Below are 21,320 nucleotides of genomic sequence, written 5' to 3' on the forward strand. Positions count from 1 at the left end.
ACAATAATAAGGATAGAGTGATGTTTATATGACTCAAGTTGATTGGACATGTGCTCGCATAGCGAAAAGCATATTTGGAACCAACAATAATGAAGATGTGTAATAGACATGATTCAAAATGTCTATACAAGAAGAGGTTTACCCTATGAGGTATCTCAAAGAAAGATGAAGGAAGTAACACTACTTACACCGGACTAATCTGTGTAAGAATACGCCACTAAGATTCAACAAGAAACGGTGGCACTCGAAAATTTTCTCGACGATTACTCGACAGTGATAAAATATGTCATTGGCCTCCATGCCTACATAAACACAAAACTAGAACTCTTTAAAACTTTCAACATGACAGTGATGAATGAGAAGAAGAATTGAACACGCACCGAGAAAAATATGAAGAAGGCAAAAGGCAAGCACCTAAAAGCCAAGAAGAACCCTAAGAGCGATTAAACCTCATATTCTTCCAAAAGAAATAATTTTTTTTTATAATTACTATAAAAATACAGGATATACATGGGAGAAGTGTTGGAAGATTTGCCCTAAACTATTTCAGAAGAAGTAGAAGAAGAGCAATCAAAATCAACATATGATGATCTTAACCATATAAGATGATCGAACCAAACTAACACCAATTTCACACTTAGATCTAAGTCTATCACTAATGGCTAGATTTAATGTTATATATTTGAATCCAACTCTTGAACTAGAAGTTTAAGAATAATTATTTACTCTTAAGATCTAAGTGAAACAAGAGGTTATCAATACAATCATCGACACCAGAAGCTAAAAGAGTCTTATCTCGACAAGCTTAGTGCAGAAACTTAGACTCGAGACCACTTCTCATCCAAATCATATCCATTGAGTGGATCTACAAAGACCATAAAGACATATTCAAATTTGTAATTACCAACAAATACATTAATGAGATGACATGCAATGTGGTACCCCTCTGACATATATCAAGTTATCTTGGAAAGCTTATATTTATAGGATCGAGAAGTCATCTACTACTATCGGCCACAATAATGCATGTTATGGATAGAAGTTTATTAATAGCTTCATTATTAGTGAAGGAAGAATCCATACCAACCTGGACAAGCTCAAGATGATTTGAGAGTGGTCGAAATTAAAGACAATCATAGAAGTTTGGAGCTTTCTACGTGCTTATCAATACATATGTAAGTTCATCCAAAACTTCTTCATTCTTATAAATCTTTATATTTCCTTACTAAACCAAGTTAAAGATTCAAATGAACAAAAAAGTATAATGATATATTTCACTTAAGAGAAAAATCAACAAGGTGACCATAGTAGGTTGATCAAATATGCAATGACAATTCAAGTTCGAGGTAGATACATCATGGTCGACCCATGATATACAGATATTTTAAGAATCTTAAAAGAATTATCCTATTTAAGATAAAGAATTGCTTATGCTACAGCAAACTGATTTCGATGAAAATCGTTTTTTTGACTCATATAAGTTTGCAAATGAATAGAGAAGAGAGGATTGGATAGTTTGATATGAAGTAAAGCAGAATGCAATAAAGAGAATAAGCAGTAAGAAAATAATACACCAGAATTTATATGGTTTGGTCGTAGTGACCTACATCAACTTCTGATTCATCGTACATTGAGGTCATCGACGTCCACTAAAAATCTTTCTTTAATAGACGAAGACTAACCACCTCTTTACAATACTCTCTTTTTTATGAGTTTAGGAGATAATTCTTACAATTCACTCTTTTACAAGTATTCCCTCGCATACTTCCCTTAGGATTAACTTTAAGCACTAGAAGGAGGAAACTCAAAGTTTTTGATCGAGTTTTCTCAATTTTTTCCTTAAAAATTCTTGTTACTTTCTTACTGTCCAAGTGGAGTATTTATATACCCCAAATAATTTCAAAAATAAAATCAAAAATTTAAATTTTCGAATCTTTCGGATACGAGCGGTACCAGAAAAAAGGTCTTATGACTTGTACTGGTTGACCATACAGTAGAGAAAAATATGTTGCTTTAGATGATCCATTTCAAGAAAAACTAATGACTATTTAGTGTTAAAGGAGTCTGATTAAAGAAAATATAAAATGCCTAAATCATCATTCTTCCCGAGTGCTGATCTTTCTATTCAGAAGTGTAGTGAGGAGTGCAGTGAGATGCTGAGTCTTTTAAATTTGTTTGGGGTATCTCTACTTGATAGTGTAATTGCTCGTATTGCATATGATGACACTGAGGTATATAATATAGCATAGTAACTCAAATGCTCAATGATCTCTTCTGACACATGTATTCAGTGGAAGGCCATGTAAATTAAGGCATGAGAGATGTTTGTTGTTTGTTAAAGAATGATAATTCCCTTCAGCATTCCATGGCAATCTGAGCCACAGAGGCAAATTTAACCTGCAAGGCAAGCATGCACTATATGCAGATACTGCAAATGGGAACATGAAGCACAAAATAGAAGGGGAAAAAAGAACAAGGAAAAGCTAGTTGGTCCCTTCCCTTGGAAGATAAAGTTAGCTGGTCACATGAAGTGCTTTAGCAACTTAGATAAAGAGCAAAACCATGTCATGCAGGGCTAAGTAATCTGGAACTGGAGTAACTTAGAAGTTCATCCATGGAGAGGAATCTTCACGCGTGACATGTAGCTTTATCTCTCTCTCCCACCAAGTCCTGGGCGGTCCAATGAGTCATGCCTTCCCATCCATTAACTTTATGTCCATTGCTCATCAGCCGGTCTTAGTCTATTTACTACTTGTGCAGCAAAGTCCAGGATCACAGATTCTCTTCACGCCAATGTGGGTGCAATTGTGAGAGGATGAAGTTTGCAGTTCCTTGTCGATTTAGTTGTAGTGATGACAAGGAAAATTTGGCGAGTGATGAACGATGGAAGGCTCCCCAAAGTGTACTTTTTTCTGCTCCAGTTCTATGTGATTGATGCTGCTGCCACAGCAAAGTGGTAGGCCATGGTCCGGACATCAAGTGTCTCAACCCACATGCGGATCTAGAAGATTAATTTTCGTGGTCAGCTTGTCTTAAGTTATACGGAATGTACACCCAGCTTACTGTTGCACACATCATGCCAAAACACTGGTATTGCCTAACTTGAGCAAACTGTCTGTGAAGTGGAGTTTGATCTTAGGTTGCCAATTCACTGTTATCAGCAAAACGATTAACCTTTGTTGTCTTCATCTGTTATGGATTGCCCAATATGAAATACCAGTATGGAACATGCAAACTTATCGTCCCTAACAATGGTGAAGATATTCTATTCGAGGCTTGAGCATGGAGGGAAGCACCAACCCAACACAAAAAGCTGTGGGTTTTGTCAGATTATTATCACTAAACGTGATCAGGTCGTGGCATTACATCTTTGTCCCTTTCACTCGAAGGAAGAGTCCTCGATTAAGATAACATACATCCCATGTCCGATTGAGATTTCATTCGGTCAATTGCTCGCATAAGTGACACTCCACTCACAATCCTGAATCTATTTATATCGTCGTCGTCTTCGCCTCTCCTCCATAGCAGCAGTGACGCTTAGCTGAGAGAATGGGAGCTGATAGAGAACTCTACGTTCTTAGTACACTACTGCTGCTGCTGGTACAACCGCTGGTAGTCTTCTCATCAACTCCTCCATTTGCATGTGATCCTACAAACCCATCGACCCCATACTACGCGTTCTGTAAGACGACACTGCCGATTGATAAGAGAGTGAGTGATCTCGTTTCACGCTTGAACCTGGAGGAGAAGATACCACAGCTGGGTGATGTAGCTCCTGCAATCCCTCGGCTGGGCGTGCCGAGCTACAAGTGGTGGTCGGAGGCATTGCATGGTCTGTCACTCTGGGGACGAGGTATCCACTTCAACGGCACCATTCGGTCCGCTACAAGCTTTCCCCAAGTCATACTTACCGCAGCTTCCTTCAACCCCCGGCTATGGTATCGCATCGGACAGGTATCTCATGTAGGTTGACACAGAGGTATCAGTTGGTTGTGAATGTAGTGCTTACATCTTCCTCTGATATTTTAAGGCTATTGGGATGGAGGCTCGAGCAATCTACAACATGGGACAGGCGGAAGGATTAACATTCTGGTCGCCGAACGTCAATATATTCAGAGACCCAAGGTGGGGCAGAGGCCAAGAGACTCCCGGCGAGGATCCCATGACAGCGAGCAAATATGCTGTCTACTTCGTGAGAGGACTACAGGGTGATTCCTTCAGAGGGAGAAGGTCCGGGCAGCTGAAGGCTTCGGCTTGCTGCAAACATTACACAGCTTATGACATGGATAATTGGAAGGGGAACAGTCGCTACACTTTCGATGCTCGGGTAAGTTACTCTAAGAATGGCGCGTTCCTTCTCGGACAACTAGATCGATCATATGTCAGGAAATCCTCAGTGGCTCATTTGCTGCTCAGGTAACAGCTCAGGACATGGAAGATACTTATCAGCCTCCTTTCAGAAGCTGCATCAAACAAGGTCGGGCCACTTGCGTCATGTGCTCATACAATCGCGTCAATGGAGTACCCACCTGTGCTGATTACAATCTATTGTCGAAGACAGCCAGAGGTTCGTGGGGCTTTAATGGGTAAGTTGATGAAGTCGTAAACCACTGACCTACTATATTGATCCCATCATAACTTTCCTTTCTGCTTAATGAAATATAATGTCAATATGAAACATCTCTCTTTCTTTTTTCATCTTGTGAGCCGAAAACAATGTTTATCCAATCTGAAATAGAGTTGTTGCAGAAGTAACTACGACTAATGATCATTCTTGGTATATTGTTCAGATACATTGCTTCAGATTGTGATGCGGTTGCTCTCATTTATGGTGCTGATGGCTATGCCAAATCAGCTGAAGATGCAGTTGCTGATGTTCTCAAAGCTGGTATGGACTATGCGAAGGCTCTGTTATGGTTTAAATTGCTTACAGCTCAATCTACTAAAACTTGCTATATAGAACTGAAACAAGGCAAGCTGCCTACTACTGGCAAAACCTTTCCAAATAGACAATTCACTATTTTCCTAGACTTGGTAAGAATTATGATCAGAATGTGTCGAGTGTAATTTAAACAAGGAATCAAGCTAAAATTCTTGTGTAATATAATGAGCATGAGCTTGGTCCTCAACCACAACATAGTAGTAAGTCATCCTTTGACAAAAAAAGAAACTTACACAACTCATATGGCTCAAAAAGTAAAGCTAAGTATTAGGATGAAGCTGTGGACTGGGTCACTATCGAAGAAATCAACATTTGGTGAGCTTCTACATAGATGAAGATGCATGTAAGAACTTCAACTTGGGTTTCGTTCAGTAATTTCCAACAATCTCAGTTTGCTAGAATCATTCTTTAACTCCTAGTAATTCAGTGCTGTCAACATGAAGAATGATGTACATGGTAAGCAGAACTAATCATGATCGAAAACTTTGCAGGAATGGATCTAAATTGTGGTGACTATGTGCAGAAGTATGCTGGATCAGCTGTCAAAGAGGGAAAACTATCTGAAAGTGAGATAAACAGAGCACTGCACAACCTCTTCTCCTTGAGAATGAGACTTGGACTTTTCAATGGAAGTCCAAAACAACAAGCTTCGGGAAACATCTTTGCGAACCAAATCTGCTCGAAAGAGCACCAAGACTTGGCTCTCGAAGCAGCCCAAGACGGCATCGTTCTCTTAAAGAACACAGCCAATTTGCTTCCCCTGGCAAGATCAAGGGTTACATCTCTTGGTGTCATTGGCCCAAACGCTAACGTCGGGTACAAACTTCTTGGTAATTATGGAGGGCCTCCTTGCAAAGGTATCACTCCACTTGGGGCATTGCAAACCTATGTCGGGAGTACTCGGTACGTCGCAGGGTGCGACAGCGCTGCTTGCACTTCTAGTTCGATTAATGATGCTGTGCAATTGGCGAAGTCAGTGGACTATGTGATCATGTTCAAGGGCTTGGATCAAGATCAGGAGAGAGAGGACCTCGACAGAGTGGATTTGGTTCTCCCAGGAATGCAGCAAGCTCTCATATCCAATGTTGCAGGAGCAGCAAAAAGGCCCATCATCCTGGTGCTGCTATCCGGTGGTCCGGTGGACATTACGTTCGCAAAGCTCGACGGCAGAATCGGAGGTATCTTGTGGGCTGGTTACCCTGGTGAAGCAGGTGGATTAGCGATCGCACGAATCATCTTCGGAGAGCACAATCCAGGTGAAGTATCCCATTCACTTGCAGAATCATACAAAGTCGAAGCTTTCTACCACAAACCTGAAGCTAGTGCTTTGCCATGCAACAAACTGAAGCATATACGCATCTGGTTTCTGTGCTTCAAGAGTAGGTTGTGGGTACATGAACATCAAGAACAGCTACTTAACGTTGCTCCAGTAATGGAATTCTTGGTGATCAATGAGATCATATATAGAACTAATGTTCTTCTAATCACAAACTGTTCGTACTAGCTCACACATCATGCTACTTACTTGATCATCCTGGTTTGCGCAGGGGGAAGATTGCCTGTTACTTGGTATCCGCAAGAGTTCACAAGGGTGCCAATGATTGACATGAGGATGAGGGCCGACCCTGCCTCGGGCTATCCAGGACGCACCTACAGATTCTACACCGGCAAGCCTGTTTATAGATTTGGCCACGGCCTCAGCTACACCACGTACTCGTATGAATTCGAAGCTGAAGCTGTAACTTCGATCTACCTGAACGACTCACAACCTCTCGAGGCTACGGCAAACTCAGACATTCCCAGTTATAACATAGAAAGCATAGGCTCCGACGCATGCGGAAAACTAAAACTCTCTGCTGCAGTCAGTGTCAAGAATCATGGTCCTATGGCTGGAAAGCATCCGGTGTTACTCTTCTCTCGCTGGCCATCTCTGCAACATGGCCGGCCAGTGAAGCAGCTGATAGGTTTCAAGAGCGTACACCTGGAGGCCGGAGAGAGTACCAAAGTGGTGTTTTCTTTGTGGCCCTGTCAGCAGCTCAGCCGAGCCATGGGCGATGGCACAAGGGTGTTGGACAGAGGATCTCACTTCCTAGTTGTCGGAGAAAAAGAGCATGAAATCAACATCGTCTTCTAATCTCCACAGGGCAATTCGAAGGTTAACTTATATTCCTGTTACTTGTGGATTGAAGCTGATATTTGATTGAAACTGCAGAATGAATTGTCATATGTAATGCATCCTTTAAAATGCTTAATGAATCTACTTAATGCATAGTTAATTTTGTTTCCTTTCCGTTTGGTGATTTAGAAGGTTTTCTTTCCCAAAACAAGAATCTATCAAACCGATTAACCAAACGAAAAAAAGGTCATCTTCCTACTAAAATAATTTGTAATCTTCAAAATCGAATCATTGATAAATTACTAAAAAAACAAAAAATAATTTTTATACATCAAATAAAATTAAATTCGAGAAACAAATAAATTTATTATATATTTCAAACAAAGAAACCAATAACGAAGGAATGAGGATATGTCTTGCCTTTCGAGGTATCAAAAAGATTGGAAGTATCCAATGATCGGTAAGCTGTATAGGTTCCGCAAATTAGGAAAACAATAAGGAGGATTCATTGCAGATGAACAATTGGGCGAATTGCTTGGCAAAGTGACAGTCAAATCACAATCATGAATCCGCCAGTACATTCTCCTACGATGCATCTATGATTCATATATTCATCGCCGTTGTCCTCGCTCCCCCATCCGTAAAAGCTGTAACACCATAGCAGCTGAGAGGATGGGAACTCGGAGAGACCTCCATGGTGGTCTGACCTTTTCCGTCGCTCTACTGCTGCTGCTCGCACAACCACACATAGTCTTTTCATCCCCTCCAATTGCATGCGATCCTACAAACCCCTCCACGCGAAACTACGCATTCTGTCAGACGACACTGCCCATTGACAAGAGAGTGAATGATCTTATTTCACGCTTGACCTTGGAGGAGAAGATACAACAACTGGATGATCAGGCCGCTGAAATCCCCCGGCTCGGCGTGCCGAAGTACAATTGGTGGTCGGAGGCGTTGCACGGTCTGTCGAACTGGGGACATGGCATGCACTTCATCGGCCGCACCATTCCGAATGCTACCAGCTTCCCCCAAGTTATACTTACTGCAGCTTCCTTCAACCCCGACCTATGGTATCGCATCGGACAGGTAGTGCATGCTCCAAATTCCTCCGCTGTAATGTTCGTGGTTGTTTTATGCTAAGTTTGATGGAAACCGAAGGACTTGGAAGAGCTTAATCTTAAGCAGTAGTTTGATATGTGAGTATATCTCTAGGAAAGAGGGAGACTAATGATAGTGGTTGCATCTTCTTCTGATGTTTGGAGGCTATCGCGGTGGAGGCTCGAGCAATGTACAACGCGGGACAGGCAGATGGATTAACACTATGGTCGCCAAACGTGAATATATTCAGAGATCCCAGGTGGGGCAGAGGCCAGGAGACTCCCGGCGAGGATCCCACGACGGCAAGCAAGTATGCCGTCGCCTTTGTGAGAGGACTACAGGGCGATTCCCCCACAGGTGAAAGGTCTGGCCAGCTGATGACTTCAGCTTGCTGCAAACACTTCACGGCTTATGATTTGGATAATTGGAACGGCAACGTTCGCTTTACTTTTGATGCTCGGGTAAGTTGCAATTATAATTCTTTCTTAAATAGTAGAAAAAAAAAGGAATTATTTTTCAAAGATCAAACCAAATAGGAAAATAAAAAATTAAGATAGAAGAAAAAAATATATTAATTTTTTTAAAAAAATATTCATAAGATTTTAAACTACTCTTTTACTTCGATGAATCTATATAAATAAAAAAACTTTTACCTCAAAAATTTTATCTAATCAACTTATTTAAAAGATAAAAAATTTAAAATTCTTCATAAGAAAGTACTTTTAATTTAAATTAAGAGATTCTTATCTCTAAAACTCTATCTAACTAATTTACTTAAAAAAACAATACTTTAAATCTTAATAGTCACTTCTCACACAACACAACTAAATAAATGATCGATCGAATTTGAGGAGCGAGCATCTCAGTGGCTTGTTTGGTGCTGCTCAGGTGACGGCTCAGGACATGGAAGATACTTTTCAGCCGCCTTTCAGAAGCTGCGTCGAACAAGGTCGAGCCACTTGTGTCATGTGTTCATACAATCGCGTGAATGGAGTACCCACCTGTGCTGATTACAATCTTCTGACCAAGCAAGCCAAAAACTTGTGGGGACTTGATGGGTAAGATCGTAGGGATTTCGTATTAGTATGAGCTGGTTATTAATAGTCCCTTCAATTCAGATCACTGACCTATTGTTTTGATCCAATGTCTGTGTTTAGCGAAACATAATGTCAATACGAAACATCTCTCTTCTTTTCTCTTCTTCTTCTTCTTCTTCCTTACTATCATCATTCTTTGACTATTCCTCAGATACATTGCTTCCGACTGTGCTGCAGTTGATTTCATGTATGGTGCTTCACACTACGCCAAAACGCTCGAAGAGGCTGTTAGTTATGCTCTCAAAGCTGGTAAGAAGGATTATGCATGGCTTTTATTGTTTACAACATAAGCAAGCAACACAGACTTCTAATGGCCAAAGGCTTGATGTAGCAAATCCATGATCCTTTTATTTCTCTTACTAATTCAGCCTTAGATATTTGTAAGGGTCAAAAGCTTAATATAGTAAATCTATATAACAATAATAACAATAATAATAATAATAATAATAATAATAATAATAATAATAATAATAAAATCATAAATCTCAATTATTTAGAATTGAATATATTGAATCTTTTATTATCATTGATATAAGTTAAGATTAGAATATTTAAATATTTATATATAGTTTTTATTAACATCTTTTTAGGTGTTCTTGAATCTCTTCTCAGAACATTAATTATTTCATCTTCTTTGACTGTAACATCCAAATGTCTTCTGAGAATATATCTATATTATCTTAAATAATTTTTTTCTTTTTTTATCCTCTAATATCTAATTATTCATAAATAAAATTTTTTATATCTTTCATAATAACCCCATACATCTTTCTCTACATTTTCATCTCAACAATATTATTTTTTTATATTTTATTTGTTAATTATCCAACTCTCAGATCTATAAAGTAGGTCTCATAATTATCTTATAAAATTTTTCTTTTAATCTCATAGGCATATGATGATCACATAAGACTCCTAATACCTCTTGTCATTTTAACTATCATGTTTTTACTTTATTAATAATATATTTATCGATCTCTCTATCTTATTTAATAATTAATCTAAGATACCTAGGGTTTCTACTTAAAATATTTTTTTGTCTATCTAATTCAACTATATTTTTCTGTCTATTTCTATAATTACTAAAATTATATTTTATATACTTACTTAATTTAAATTATTTTATTTTTAAGATTTATCTTTATAGCTTACGTTTATAATTAATTCTAAGCAGAGCCTCATCGATTAATATAATATTATTAGTAAATAATATATATCAAGAAGATCTATGATCAGTAATTCCATCGATTATTATTTTTTTTTACTAATTCAGTATTGTGAAGATGAACCATGATCTTTCAGCTTACTTGTCCCATGTCGAAAGAAGTACTAATCATGTCCAAAAAATTTGCAGGAGTGGATATAAATTGCGGTAAGGCTATGAATCAGCATGTAGGAGCTGCTATCAAAAACGGGAATCTCTCTGAAAGTGACATAGACAGAGCCCTATTCAATGCCTTCTCCTTGAGAATGAAGCTTGGACTTTTCAATGGAGATCCACAAAAGCTACCTTCAGGGGATATCCCCCCCAGCCAAGTCTGCTCGACGGAGCACAAAAACTTGGCTCTCCAAGCAGCCCAAGACGGCATCGTTCTCTTAAAGAACACTGGCAATACCCTTCCTCTAGCGAGATCAAAGGTTACGTCTCTCGGTGTGATTGGCCCAAACGCCAACTTCCCTCCAAGCCTTATGGGTAACTATAATGGCCCTCCTTGCGAGGTTATCACCCCACTCGAGGCATTGCAGAGCTCCATAAAAAATACCCGATTCGTAGCAGGGTGTAACATCGTTGCTTGCAATGTTACTAAGATCCCCGAAGCTGTCCAATTGGCGAGTTCAGTGGACTATGTCATCATGTTCATGGGGTTGGATCAAGATCAGGAGCAAGAGGGCCATGATAGGACGGATTTGCTTCTCCCAGGAATGCAGCAGACTCTCATATCCAAAGTTGCCGAAGCAGCAAAGAAGCCCATCATCCTGGTGCTGCTATCCGGCGGTCCGCTGGACATTACGTTCGCAAAGAACGACCCGAGAATAGGAGCTATCTTGTGGGCAGGTTATCCCGGTGAAGCAGGTGGATCAGCGATCTCAAGCATCATCTTTGGAGACCACAATCCAGGTGAAACGTCTCATGATTTCTTTGCTATGTAACATGCCAATGTTCATGCTAACTCGCAAGACTTCGTATCTTTATACTGGAAAGGGTTACTTCACGCTACTTACTTGATCAACCTGGTCGGCGCAGGGGGAAAATTGCCTGTTACTTGGTATCCACAAGACTTCACAAAGGTGCCGATGACTGACATGAGGATGAGGGCCGACCCTGCCACGGGCTATCCGGGACGCACCTACAGATTCTACAACGGCAAGCCGGTCTACCAATTTGGTTATGGCCTCAGCTACTCCAGTCATTCATATGAGTTCGAAGCTGGAGCTGCAACTTCGATCTACCTGAACAACTCGTTGTCTCCCCAGGCTCAACCGAATGATCCAAACACTCTCAGTTATGACGTCGCAAGCTTAGGCTTCAACACATGCGGAGAACTTAAAATCTCTGCGACCGTCAGTGTCAAGAACCATGGTCCAATGGCCGGACGGCACCCTGTGTTGCTCTTCTCTCGCTGGCCATCTACAGAACATGGTAGGCCGGCGAAGCAGCTGGTGGGTTTCCAGAGCGTGCACTTGGAGGCTGGAGAGAGCACCAAAGTGGAGTTTTCTCTGAGCGCTTGCGAGCATCTCAGCCGAGTCACGGACGATGGCAGAAGGGTGTTGGACAAAGGATCTCACTTCTTAATTGTTGGAGAAGAGGAGCATGAAATCAGCATCATCTCCTGATCTCCTTTGGCCATTTAGAAGCTTAGCTTGTATTCCTATCACTTGTAGATCGAGGCGGACATTTGATGAAATGCATAAGCAATCTTGATTCTTGCTTTCCATCGAGTGATTTAGAATGGAACTTATTTTTATTACAAGCTGTCCTTTTCCAAAATAAGAAATGATATTAAATTCAATAAAGAGGAGTACAATCATCATAAAATCAAAATGGGAAGATTTCCCAGCGAAGAAGAGTAACTCAATTATCTTTGTGAGATAAATGCAAATCATAACCCAAGTCTTTGGAGAGTTTGAATATGTTTGATTATATTCAATAAATTTTCAGAAGAAATACACTTGAAACTCCAATTAATGAGGATGCTTTACATTACAACTACAAATAGTAATTTTTTTTGAATAAAAAATTATTACATCAAGTAATATCTATACGCTCGCACATGAACTTAAATTTGAATCATATTATTGTATAATAATGCATTAATCAATTCAAATATCCTAATAATATATTAATCATAAAAACTTATATAAATTGCATCCTTAGAAGCAAGTTATATATGTTTTTTTTTTTTTTTTTACTTTTCTAAAAAGCAAACTATTGTTAAGCTCTCGTTTTATTGGAGGATCGATAAATAATGTCTACCAAACTTGTCTAGATATATATTTGAGAGTGGTTAGATTATCTATAGTAACATAAGCCAAAATATACTCAACTAAGATGTGATGGACAAGTTACATTCTAACTTGCATAGAGAAACGATATAAGTTCTTTAATATTTGATTTTTTAAAATAAAAATTTTAAGTGATAATGCTTATTTGTGTACAATAATTTGCATCTGAGTAGATAGTTATAGTCATAATAAAATTGTTAGAGTGAGCAAATGCATCAGAGCTCTTTAGCATTAGTTTTTTAATAAAAAAATAATATAATCATTAAAAATTTTCAAGGGGAGGAGCATGCTGGTTAAAGATGTAAGGATGTCAACCAATAATTAGTCTGTTTCAATATGAACTTATCATATTTGTTCAATGACAATACATAAATCTTTGAGAATAGCAACAGTATTATATATTGAATATCATATTTTGATAATAAAATCAGTTGATAAGTTTAATAAATTAATATATTTTTAAGAAAAATGATACATAAAATATTTTGATCATGGTGTCAGATCGAGCTAGAGTGTCAGATATTGTGTTTAAAGATTATCATGCTAAAAATTAGATGTCAAGCTAAATGATTAGTCGACGTACTGAAGAATGAACTTTATTTTAAAAGTTCAGACATCATGCTTGAAAGATCGAATATCGTACTGAAAGATTAGATGTCGAGATGAAGTCGATATGTCGGAGGATAGGATGATGTGCGAGAGGCTCGAATGAAGTGTCAAGGTATACTGAAAGAGTGGATAATGTGCCAAAATCTTCGATGATGTTTCGGATGAGTGTTTGATGAGTCAAGGTCTTGGTCGAGGCAACTTTAGGCTAATTTTAGTTATCATGGGTTATTAGAAGGCCAAACATATGACCTAAACTACTTAGGTCAAGTAATGGTATTAGCTATGATAGTAGTAGTCTCACCAAAGTCAAGTTTTGCGATATCATATTAAAGACTATAACATTAATACCATTGAAGTCTAGTATTGCAACTCCATGTCAAAAATTATAGTGGTAGAACCGTGAGTGTCTAGTATTATAGTTTCGCTTCAAATATTTCAATAGTAATATCATTTGAAATGAACGATAATATCGCTCATACCCTAAAATTTTGGCTTCATTTTAGAAGTCTTTTGAGGGTTATAAATATCTCACTTAGGTTTGGTTGATAGAGCATTCATTCTTGAGATTGTAAAATATTATAACTCTCTTATTAAGTATTATTTGAGTCTCATCATCTCTCTTGAGTATAGTTGTAATATAAATTATTAGAGGTGAGAGGTCGCTTGTAAAGGAGTAAGTGTGAAGGTTCTCTCATAAACTTGAAAAAGAAAAAAAATTTATAAATGATGGTTGATCTTCACCAATTGAAAGTAAGATCGATAGTCAAAGTCAAAGATCTCGAGAGAAGAGGAATCGAGACTGAACGTAGGTCAGGAAGATCGAACCACTATAAATCGATTTGCCTTCCTGTTCTTATTTCTAACTTTTATAATTACATGCTTATTACTATCCACTTTACTCACAATCCTTACTTGCACTTAATATTCAGTTAATTATGTTTTCAATACGTGTGTTGCTCGATTGAATTTGAAAATTATTTAAGATTTACAATAGCACTTATTCACTATCCCTCCCCCTCCACACTTAGTTTCATTAAGATCCTAATGCTATCACAAAAAAAACAAGCACTTGCAACAAAAAAAAAAAAACATAACCTTCTTACGATGAAATTCGATCACCTCTTGATTGATCCTAGCCTGATAGCATAGCCTAGTTGTTAGATCTGAGTGACATGACTCTCTATATATGTTATACCATAGGCTAATTATGCTAAATAAACTAGTAGTTCGATATTCAAGACATGAGGGATCAATAGGTCATTAGACGTCATGATTATTCGATCTCTTCCTTATGGTAAAGATGTGTCATCACTATGAATTGTAAGACATCACTCTTTTAGTTGTTAGGAGTTTAATATGATTCATCTTCAGCATTCATTACGAGTGATGTCGAGAGAATTGAACATCTTAATTGTCCATGACATGTATATAATGTCATATATGTATATATGGTTTGTTATGATTTGTGAATTTTATTTAGTATTTTTTAATGTATTATCTATCATTTGTAATAATTTACTTTTATCTTATATTATACTCTCTACATTGATATATATATTTTCTATCCAAGATTATCCTTCTTAGCAATATTGTTGAATATTATTGTAAAACTTTTTAAAGTCACAAGTCATTAAGAGATAATATAAGAGGAATAACACGTGCCTATTCAGTGTAAGTACCAATGATCAACCTAAAACTTATGTGACATCATAAGTTTTCTATGTTCCAAATTATCATTCATAATGGCTTCATAATTCTTTGTTACGTTAGAAATCATAAATGATGTACTATTAGACTTCTTTTTTTATCTAGCCTTTGGCCTCCTATTGCAGCAACCCGACCTGAAGCTCCTTGTGACTAATTTTAAAATGATTGAAATTGATTTGATTGTATTGCTATGATGCACTTAAAGTAGATGTAGTCTCGAGAGACAAACTTCTCTCTACTTATATAAAATAATTTTTTTTTTTTTCTCATATAGTTAGATAAAGAGTGTGACTATTGCCAAATAAGTCAGTTATTCCTCAATTACAAGAAGATAACAAATATTAATACACTAAATAAATAAATATTATTTATTAAAAATCTATGTATCAATATTGTTAGTCATAATAAACAGAATATCATAGAACATGTTCTAATATAATATTTATCATAAACTTAATGTGCAATCTAACTAATCAAATGTAACAACATACACCACCAAAATATATGTTAAATCATGTTTCAGCAACAACATGCAGAAAATTTTGAAATTAAATAGAATAAATAGAAAATTATAATTAATAAATAAAAATCAAGGGAAGATCACATATCCACACATACCTTTTCATTTTTCTTATTTTCTTCTTCCCTAATTTTTCTTTCCATTATTTTCTCTCCTTTTTTCTCCCTTCCCCTTTAGTTGAATTTGTTAGGACCGAATCAAGTGTGGGAGGGTGAATTAATGCTTTCATAAAATTTACATCGATTCAAAAACTTCATTCAATAAAACTATATTGAAAATATGTTTAATTTAAAAACCTACCAAAGCGTAACGAGAATACTGAGAGTAAGAAATTGCAATGTAAATGAAAAACATAAAGTAAATATAAATCATATTTTATAGTAGTTCAATCGTCCTAACTTACGTCTACTCTCGATTCATCTTCACTTGAGACTACCGGCTTTCACTACCGATCTTCTTTCCAACGGGCGAAAATCAACTATTTTTACAACTCTTTCTCCTTTTCACCCCTCTTTTACAAGTGTTCCCTCACACACCTCCCTTATGACTATCACTAAGTTCTAGGAGGAGGGACTCTATACTTTAAGATATTGCAACCTTAGAATCCTAGAGTTTTTGTTCTACTTTCATGTTTTTTTATCAAGCAAGAATTTGTGAGATATTTATAGAATCCAAATGGCTTCAAAAATTAGAGCTAAAATTTAAATTCCCGAGTTTTCGGAGTACTAGCGATACCACCACCTGTCAGTTTGACACCGGGAAGTACCACCACCTAATCTGGCAGTACCACCTCCTAACACACTAACACTAGGAGATACCACTGCTTGACAACTTGGAAAAGTGTGCTCTTAACTTTTCTATCTCATAGGTGGTTACACCTAACCTTGGGTCATCGAATGAGCTTTCCACTTGGCCCAAAATAGTTCCAACTCAAGCTCAATAGGTCTCTAATTGACTTAGCATGGTTACATCAAAAATCAACTTAATTACCACCTAACTATAACCAATTAAGATATAACTGATTATAAAACTAGAATTATATATTATCCGGCATATCATTGGCTCATTCGGTGCTTCGTCCGATCCTTCGACGCATCGTTCTTTCCTTCGGTGTATTGCCCAGTCGGCATGTTAATCTCCCATAACTTCCGATCTCCTTGGCGTAATATTCGATCCCTCGGCCTGATCCCCGAACTCATGGTACGAAGTTCTTCTACTTGCATGTCGCCAAATCTTTCGGCTCAACATCCAATCTCCTGACATGTTCCACTCCAACTCAATGTCTAATTCTTCCTATTTTAATCAATATACCTTTTCTTATCAAAGTTAGTCCTATATCACTCAAAACACAGATTATATCATAATTTCATTATCAAAATATGAGATTTAACAATCTCTTCTTTTTTTTATGATGATAACTAATTGATAACGGAGTTTAAACTAAACTCCCCCTATCAATATGTCATATTAAAATGAAGCATCATTCAAATAAATTATAATATTCTAACCTAAGTTGAAATGATTTTAATCATGATTCACATCATATGAAATACATCATATACATAATCATAATAAAATCATGAGTATTGCATACATAATTATAATTTTAAAACATCAAAGCACACCATGCATGGTTCAAATTTCAAATCATCGTAACTTCTCCCCTTTTGTCATCAACAAAAAGGAAAAAAGTACAACTATCATATTTTTGAAACATGCAACTTTTATATTACTTTAGAACATGCAAGCTAGCAAATTTTAAAGATGTGCAAGTTTAGCAATTCTTTCTCCTTAAAATGTGTAAGCTAACAAGTTTTACTTTCTTTTGCAATGTGCAAACTAGTAAGCTAGCAAATTTTTCACATATGAAAGTTAGCAAAATTGTTGCTTCTTTTGAGATTTGTAAGATAGTATATTTCTGCATCTTCTTAAACGTGCAAGTTAGCAAACTTTGCTCTCTTTTGAGATAATCCAGCAAGCAAGATTTTTTCTTTCTTTGCAAGCTAGGAATTTTTACAAGTTTACAAGTTTTTGCTTTTTCTTGAATTGTGCGAGCTAACAATTTTTACTTCCTTTTACAAGCTAGCAAGTTTTCTTTCCTTGAAATGTGCAAGCTAACAATTTTTCTTTTCTTTGTAATGTGTAAGCTAGCAAGGTGTTTCGAGGTACTGGTGGTACCATCACTAGTACTTGGTGGTACCATCGCCAAATCTGTGCTAGTCATAGGTGTCATATAAGCCAATCATGTGAGTGATGGCACGAGTGACTTGACACATAGTCTATTTGCTTATTATATTTTGGTATTTCTCACTTTATATTGCTTGTTATATATATATATATATATATATATATATATATATATATATATATATATATATATATATATATATATATATAGTGATGTTCTTGAATCTATGTAATGAGAATTGGATCATGATGATATCACGATAATGAGACCGATTCGTCTTTAAACATAGATCCTAAATAATCTCGGTCATAGGTTACTCGAGAGAGACATCGAGATAACCGAATAAACTGATATGTTGTATCCTCGTCCATATGATGAATGCAGTTGGTCTCATAGTTGCTCGTGTGGGGACACTAGGGATACAATACAGGTGCTCATTGGGGAATGAGTTTACTGATTGATCCGCTTACGGAATGTTGAATGGTTGATGATGCCTTATTATCAGAAAACGATTCTGTAGTCCCAATGGTGTATCTGGTCCTTAGACTTGAGATACCAAGGATGTCTTGTATGAGTGCTCCACTCTTTGATACCAGACTTATATGTTTGGATGTCCTAGATCTAACACAGCTAGTCATAAGGAGTAGTAGTCAACCTTACGAGGGCTATTAAGTGTCGATAGAGGATCATCCACTCTCGGTATCATAAGAGGAATGTTTCATGTATTCTTGCTCAGTTAAATCCCTAGCTAGGGTTATTTGAATTGAGAGAAATAGTTCTCCAGGAGAATCCGATTAGAGCGAGACTCAAGTAGAAACTGTATGGGTCTGACAGCACTATGCCTGGTATACGGTCTCTAGAATATTAGATGGATGAGGGACTAAAGGTACATGGTAACTAAGGATAGATATGTCCAATGGATTGGATTCCCTTGTATCGTTTGGGGACTATGGCGTAGTGGCCTAGTACGTCCATAGTTGATGAGTCGAGTGAATTATTATGGAGATAATAATTCACTAAGCCAAAAGTTCTAACAAACATAACTCACGACTAGCTCGATATTGGGTCTAGAGAGTCACATACATATGGTAGGCATTGCGATGAGTAGAGGTTCGGATATGAGATATCCGTTGGAGCCCATATTTTATTGGATATCTAATAAGCCCCTGAATTATTGGATCCTCTGGATGATATCCAATAAGAGCCCATGAGAGCTTATTGGATAGAGATATACTAATCTAAGAGGCTTGAGTAGTTGGATGTAGATCCAATACCCAATATGGGAGGATCCATTAGGGTTAAATTGACATGAGACCTCTATAAATATGAGGGTTTCAATAGTTTATGGGTTAGAGTTTTTTGCTTCATCTCATATTCTCCTCTCCCTCTCCACCTTAGAGTAGGCTTGAAGTTTTGAGGAGCGTCAACACAGCCCTGTTGTGTGAATCATAGCTAGAGATGAGGGCGCTTGACCTCCTTCACCCTCTACTGGAGATCTGTAGGGATTCAAGGATATACGATCTCTCTATGTAACATAATTTATCTTCATACGATAACGAACATATCTTTGGGAATTAGGGATTTTGTTTTCTGTTCTTCCGCTATGCATGTGATGTCGCCCCCAAGATTTCCCAATAGTGGTATCAGAGCCAAAATTTTCATGCGAAAATTAGTTTTGAACTGCGTGTGTTGTGTTTTGGAGAAGCTTTTGACGTCAAAATCGTTGACGCAAAGCGAGAAATGACAGCAACTGTTGCTTCCCTCGCTACCATCTGCGTACAACAATCTTGCTACCGGCGACCTGCAACCTGTGGGGGCCGGCAGCCCGCTGGCACAGCTCGCAGCTACTGGTGCTACCACTGGCAGCCCTCGTGTAGAGGCATCATGGGGTAGCGACGCCTATGGCCTCTACGCCCGCGTGTAGAGGCGTCGCAGGGCAACGGCGCTGCGCTCGCAGGGCAGCGGCGCTGCGCTCGCAGCCAGAATCACCCGACGAGGCAACATTGCCAACAGGCAAGGCATCATCGCTAGCGGGCGGTGCCTCGCTGGGGCACCTACCTGTCACGACCCGGGTCTGATGAGTTAACTGGCCAATAACTCCATTTTGGCCCTCAACGGCGGACCAAAATGCTTAAGCGGGAGGTTACGTAGTACACTCATCAGGCCCTTATAAGTTAATCATACACATTCCCCACTTCCGATGTGGGACTAATGGGATATTACAATATCCCCAACTCAATTAGCTTGACGTCCTCGTCAAGGCCCGACATATCCCAGATCGAACCCTAGCATAGTGCATGTGAGGTTTAACTCAGTGGTGGCTCCACGCCGTGATGAGTTCTCTGACTCCATCCACGGGTAGCCCTTTCCTACTGCAGCCCTCTCACCCTGCCCTAATGCTAGGTCGGCTCTGATACCAAATGTCACGACCCGGGTCTGATGAGTTAACCGGCCAATAACTCCATTTTGGTCCTCAACGGCGGACCAAAATGCTTAAGTGGGAGGTGTTTTGGAGAAGCTTTTGACGTCAAAATCGTTGACGCAAAGCGAGAAATGACAGCAACTGTTGCTTCCCTCGCTACCATCTGCGTACAACAAGCTTGCTACCGGCGACCTGCAACCTGTGGGGGCCGGCAGCCCGCTGGCACAGCTCGCAGCTACTGGTGCTGCCACTGGCAGCCCTCGTGTAGAGGCATCATGGGGTAGCGGCGCCTATGGCATCTACGCCCGCGTGTAGAGGCGCCGCAGGGCAGCGGCGCTGCGCTCGCAGCCAGAATCACCCGACGAGGCAACATTGCCAACAGGCAAGGCATCATCGCTAGCGGGCGGTGCCTCGCTGGGGCACCTACCTGTCACGACCCGGGTCTGATGAGTTAACTGGCCAATAACTCCATTTTGGCCCTCAACGGCGGACCAAAATGCTTAAGCGGGAGGTTACGTAGTACACTCATCAGGCCCTTATAAGTTAATCATACACATTCCCCACTTCCGATGTGGGACTAATGGGATATTACAATATCCCCAACTCAATTAGCTTGACGTCCTCGTCAAGGCCCGACATATCCCAGATCGAACCCTAGCATAGTGCATGTGAGGTTTAACTCAGTGGTGGCTCCACGCCGTGATGAGTTCTCTGACTCCATCCACGGGTAGCCCTTTCCTACTGCAGCCCTCTCACCCTGCCCTAATGCTAGGTCGGCTCTGATACCAAATGTCACGACCCGGGTCTGATGAGTTAACCGGCCAATAACTCCATTTTGGTCCTCAACGGCGGACCAAAATGCTTAAGCGGGAGGTTACGTAATACACTCATCAGGCCCTTATAAGTTAATCATACACATTCCCCACTTCCGATGTGGGACTAATGGGATATTACACTACCTGTGTGGGCGGTGCCGCCTGTGAGCACATTGCCTGCGGCAAGGGCGGCACCCTCGCACCCCCTACCGCACAGGCCACCGTCGGTAAGGTGGCGGCGGCCGCAATAGGGAAGAGGGAGAAAGGGGCTTAAGGTTTTTTTGGACAAAAGATAATTT

General features: G+C 38.9%; 2 protein-coding genes across 2 annotated transcripts; both read left to right on the plus strand.

The window, feature by feature from the left end:
* The first annotated feature begins 3,511 nt into the window (after nt 1-3,511).
* Nucleotides 3,512-7,204, plus strand: LOC103976944 (probable beta-D-xylosidase 7). Its single transcript, XM_009392308.3, has 6 exons — nt 3,512-3,954; nt 4,031-4,327; nt 4,417-4,586; nt 4,791-4,888; nt 5,434-6,198; nt 6,490-7,204. The coding sequence occupies exons 1-6, from the start codon at nt 3,550-3,552 to the stop codon at nt 7,074-7,076; spliced, it is 2,322 nt and encodes a 773-aa protein (XP_009390583.2). The 5' UTR covers nt 3,512-3,549; the 3' UTR covers nt 7,077-7,204.
* Nucleotides 7,205-7,730: 526 nt separating this feature from the next.
* Nucleotides 7,731-12,091, plus strand: LOC135633831 (probable beta-D-xylosidase 7). Its single transcript, XM_065143768.1, has 6 exons — nt 7,731-8,147; nt 8,324-8,620; nt 9,048-9,217; nt 9,408-9,505; nt 10,611-11,375; nt 11,502-12,091. The coding sequence occupies exons 1-6, from the start codon at nt 7,731-7,733 to the stop codon at nt 12,089-12,091; spliced, it is 2,337 nt and encodes a 778-aa protein (XP_064999840.1).
* Nucleotides 12,092-21,320: the final 9,229 nt, after the last annotated feature.

The sequence above is a fragment of the Musa acuminata genome, chromosome BXJ3-3, assembly GCF_036884655.1.
Source record: "Musa acuminata AAA Group cultivar baxijiao chromosome BXJ3-3, Cavendish_Baxijiao_AAA, whole genome shotgun sequence".
Classification (NCBI taxonomy): domain Eukaryota; kingdom Viridiplantae; phylum Streptophyta; class Magnoliopsida; order Zingiberales; family Musaceae; genus Musa; species Musa acuminata.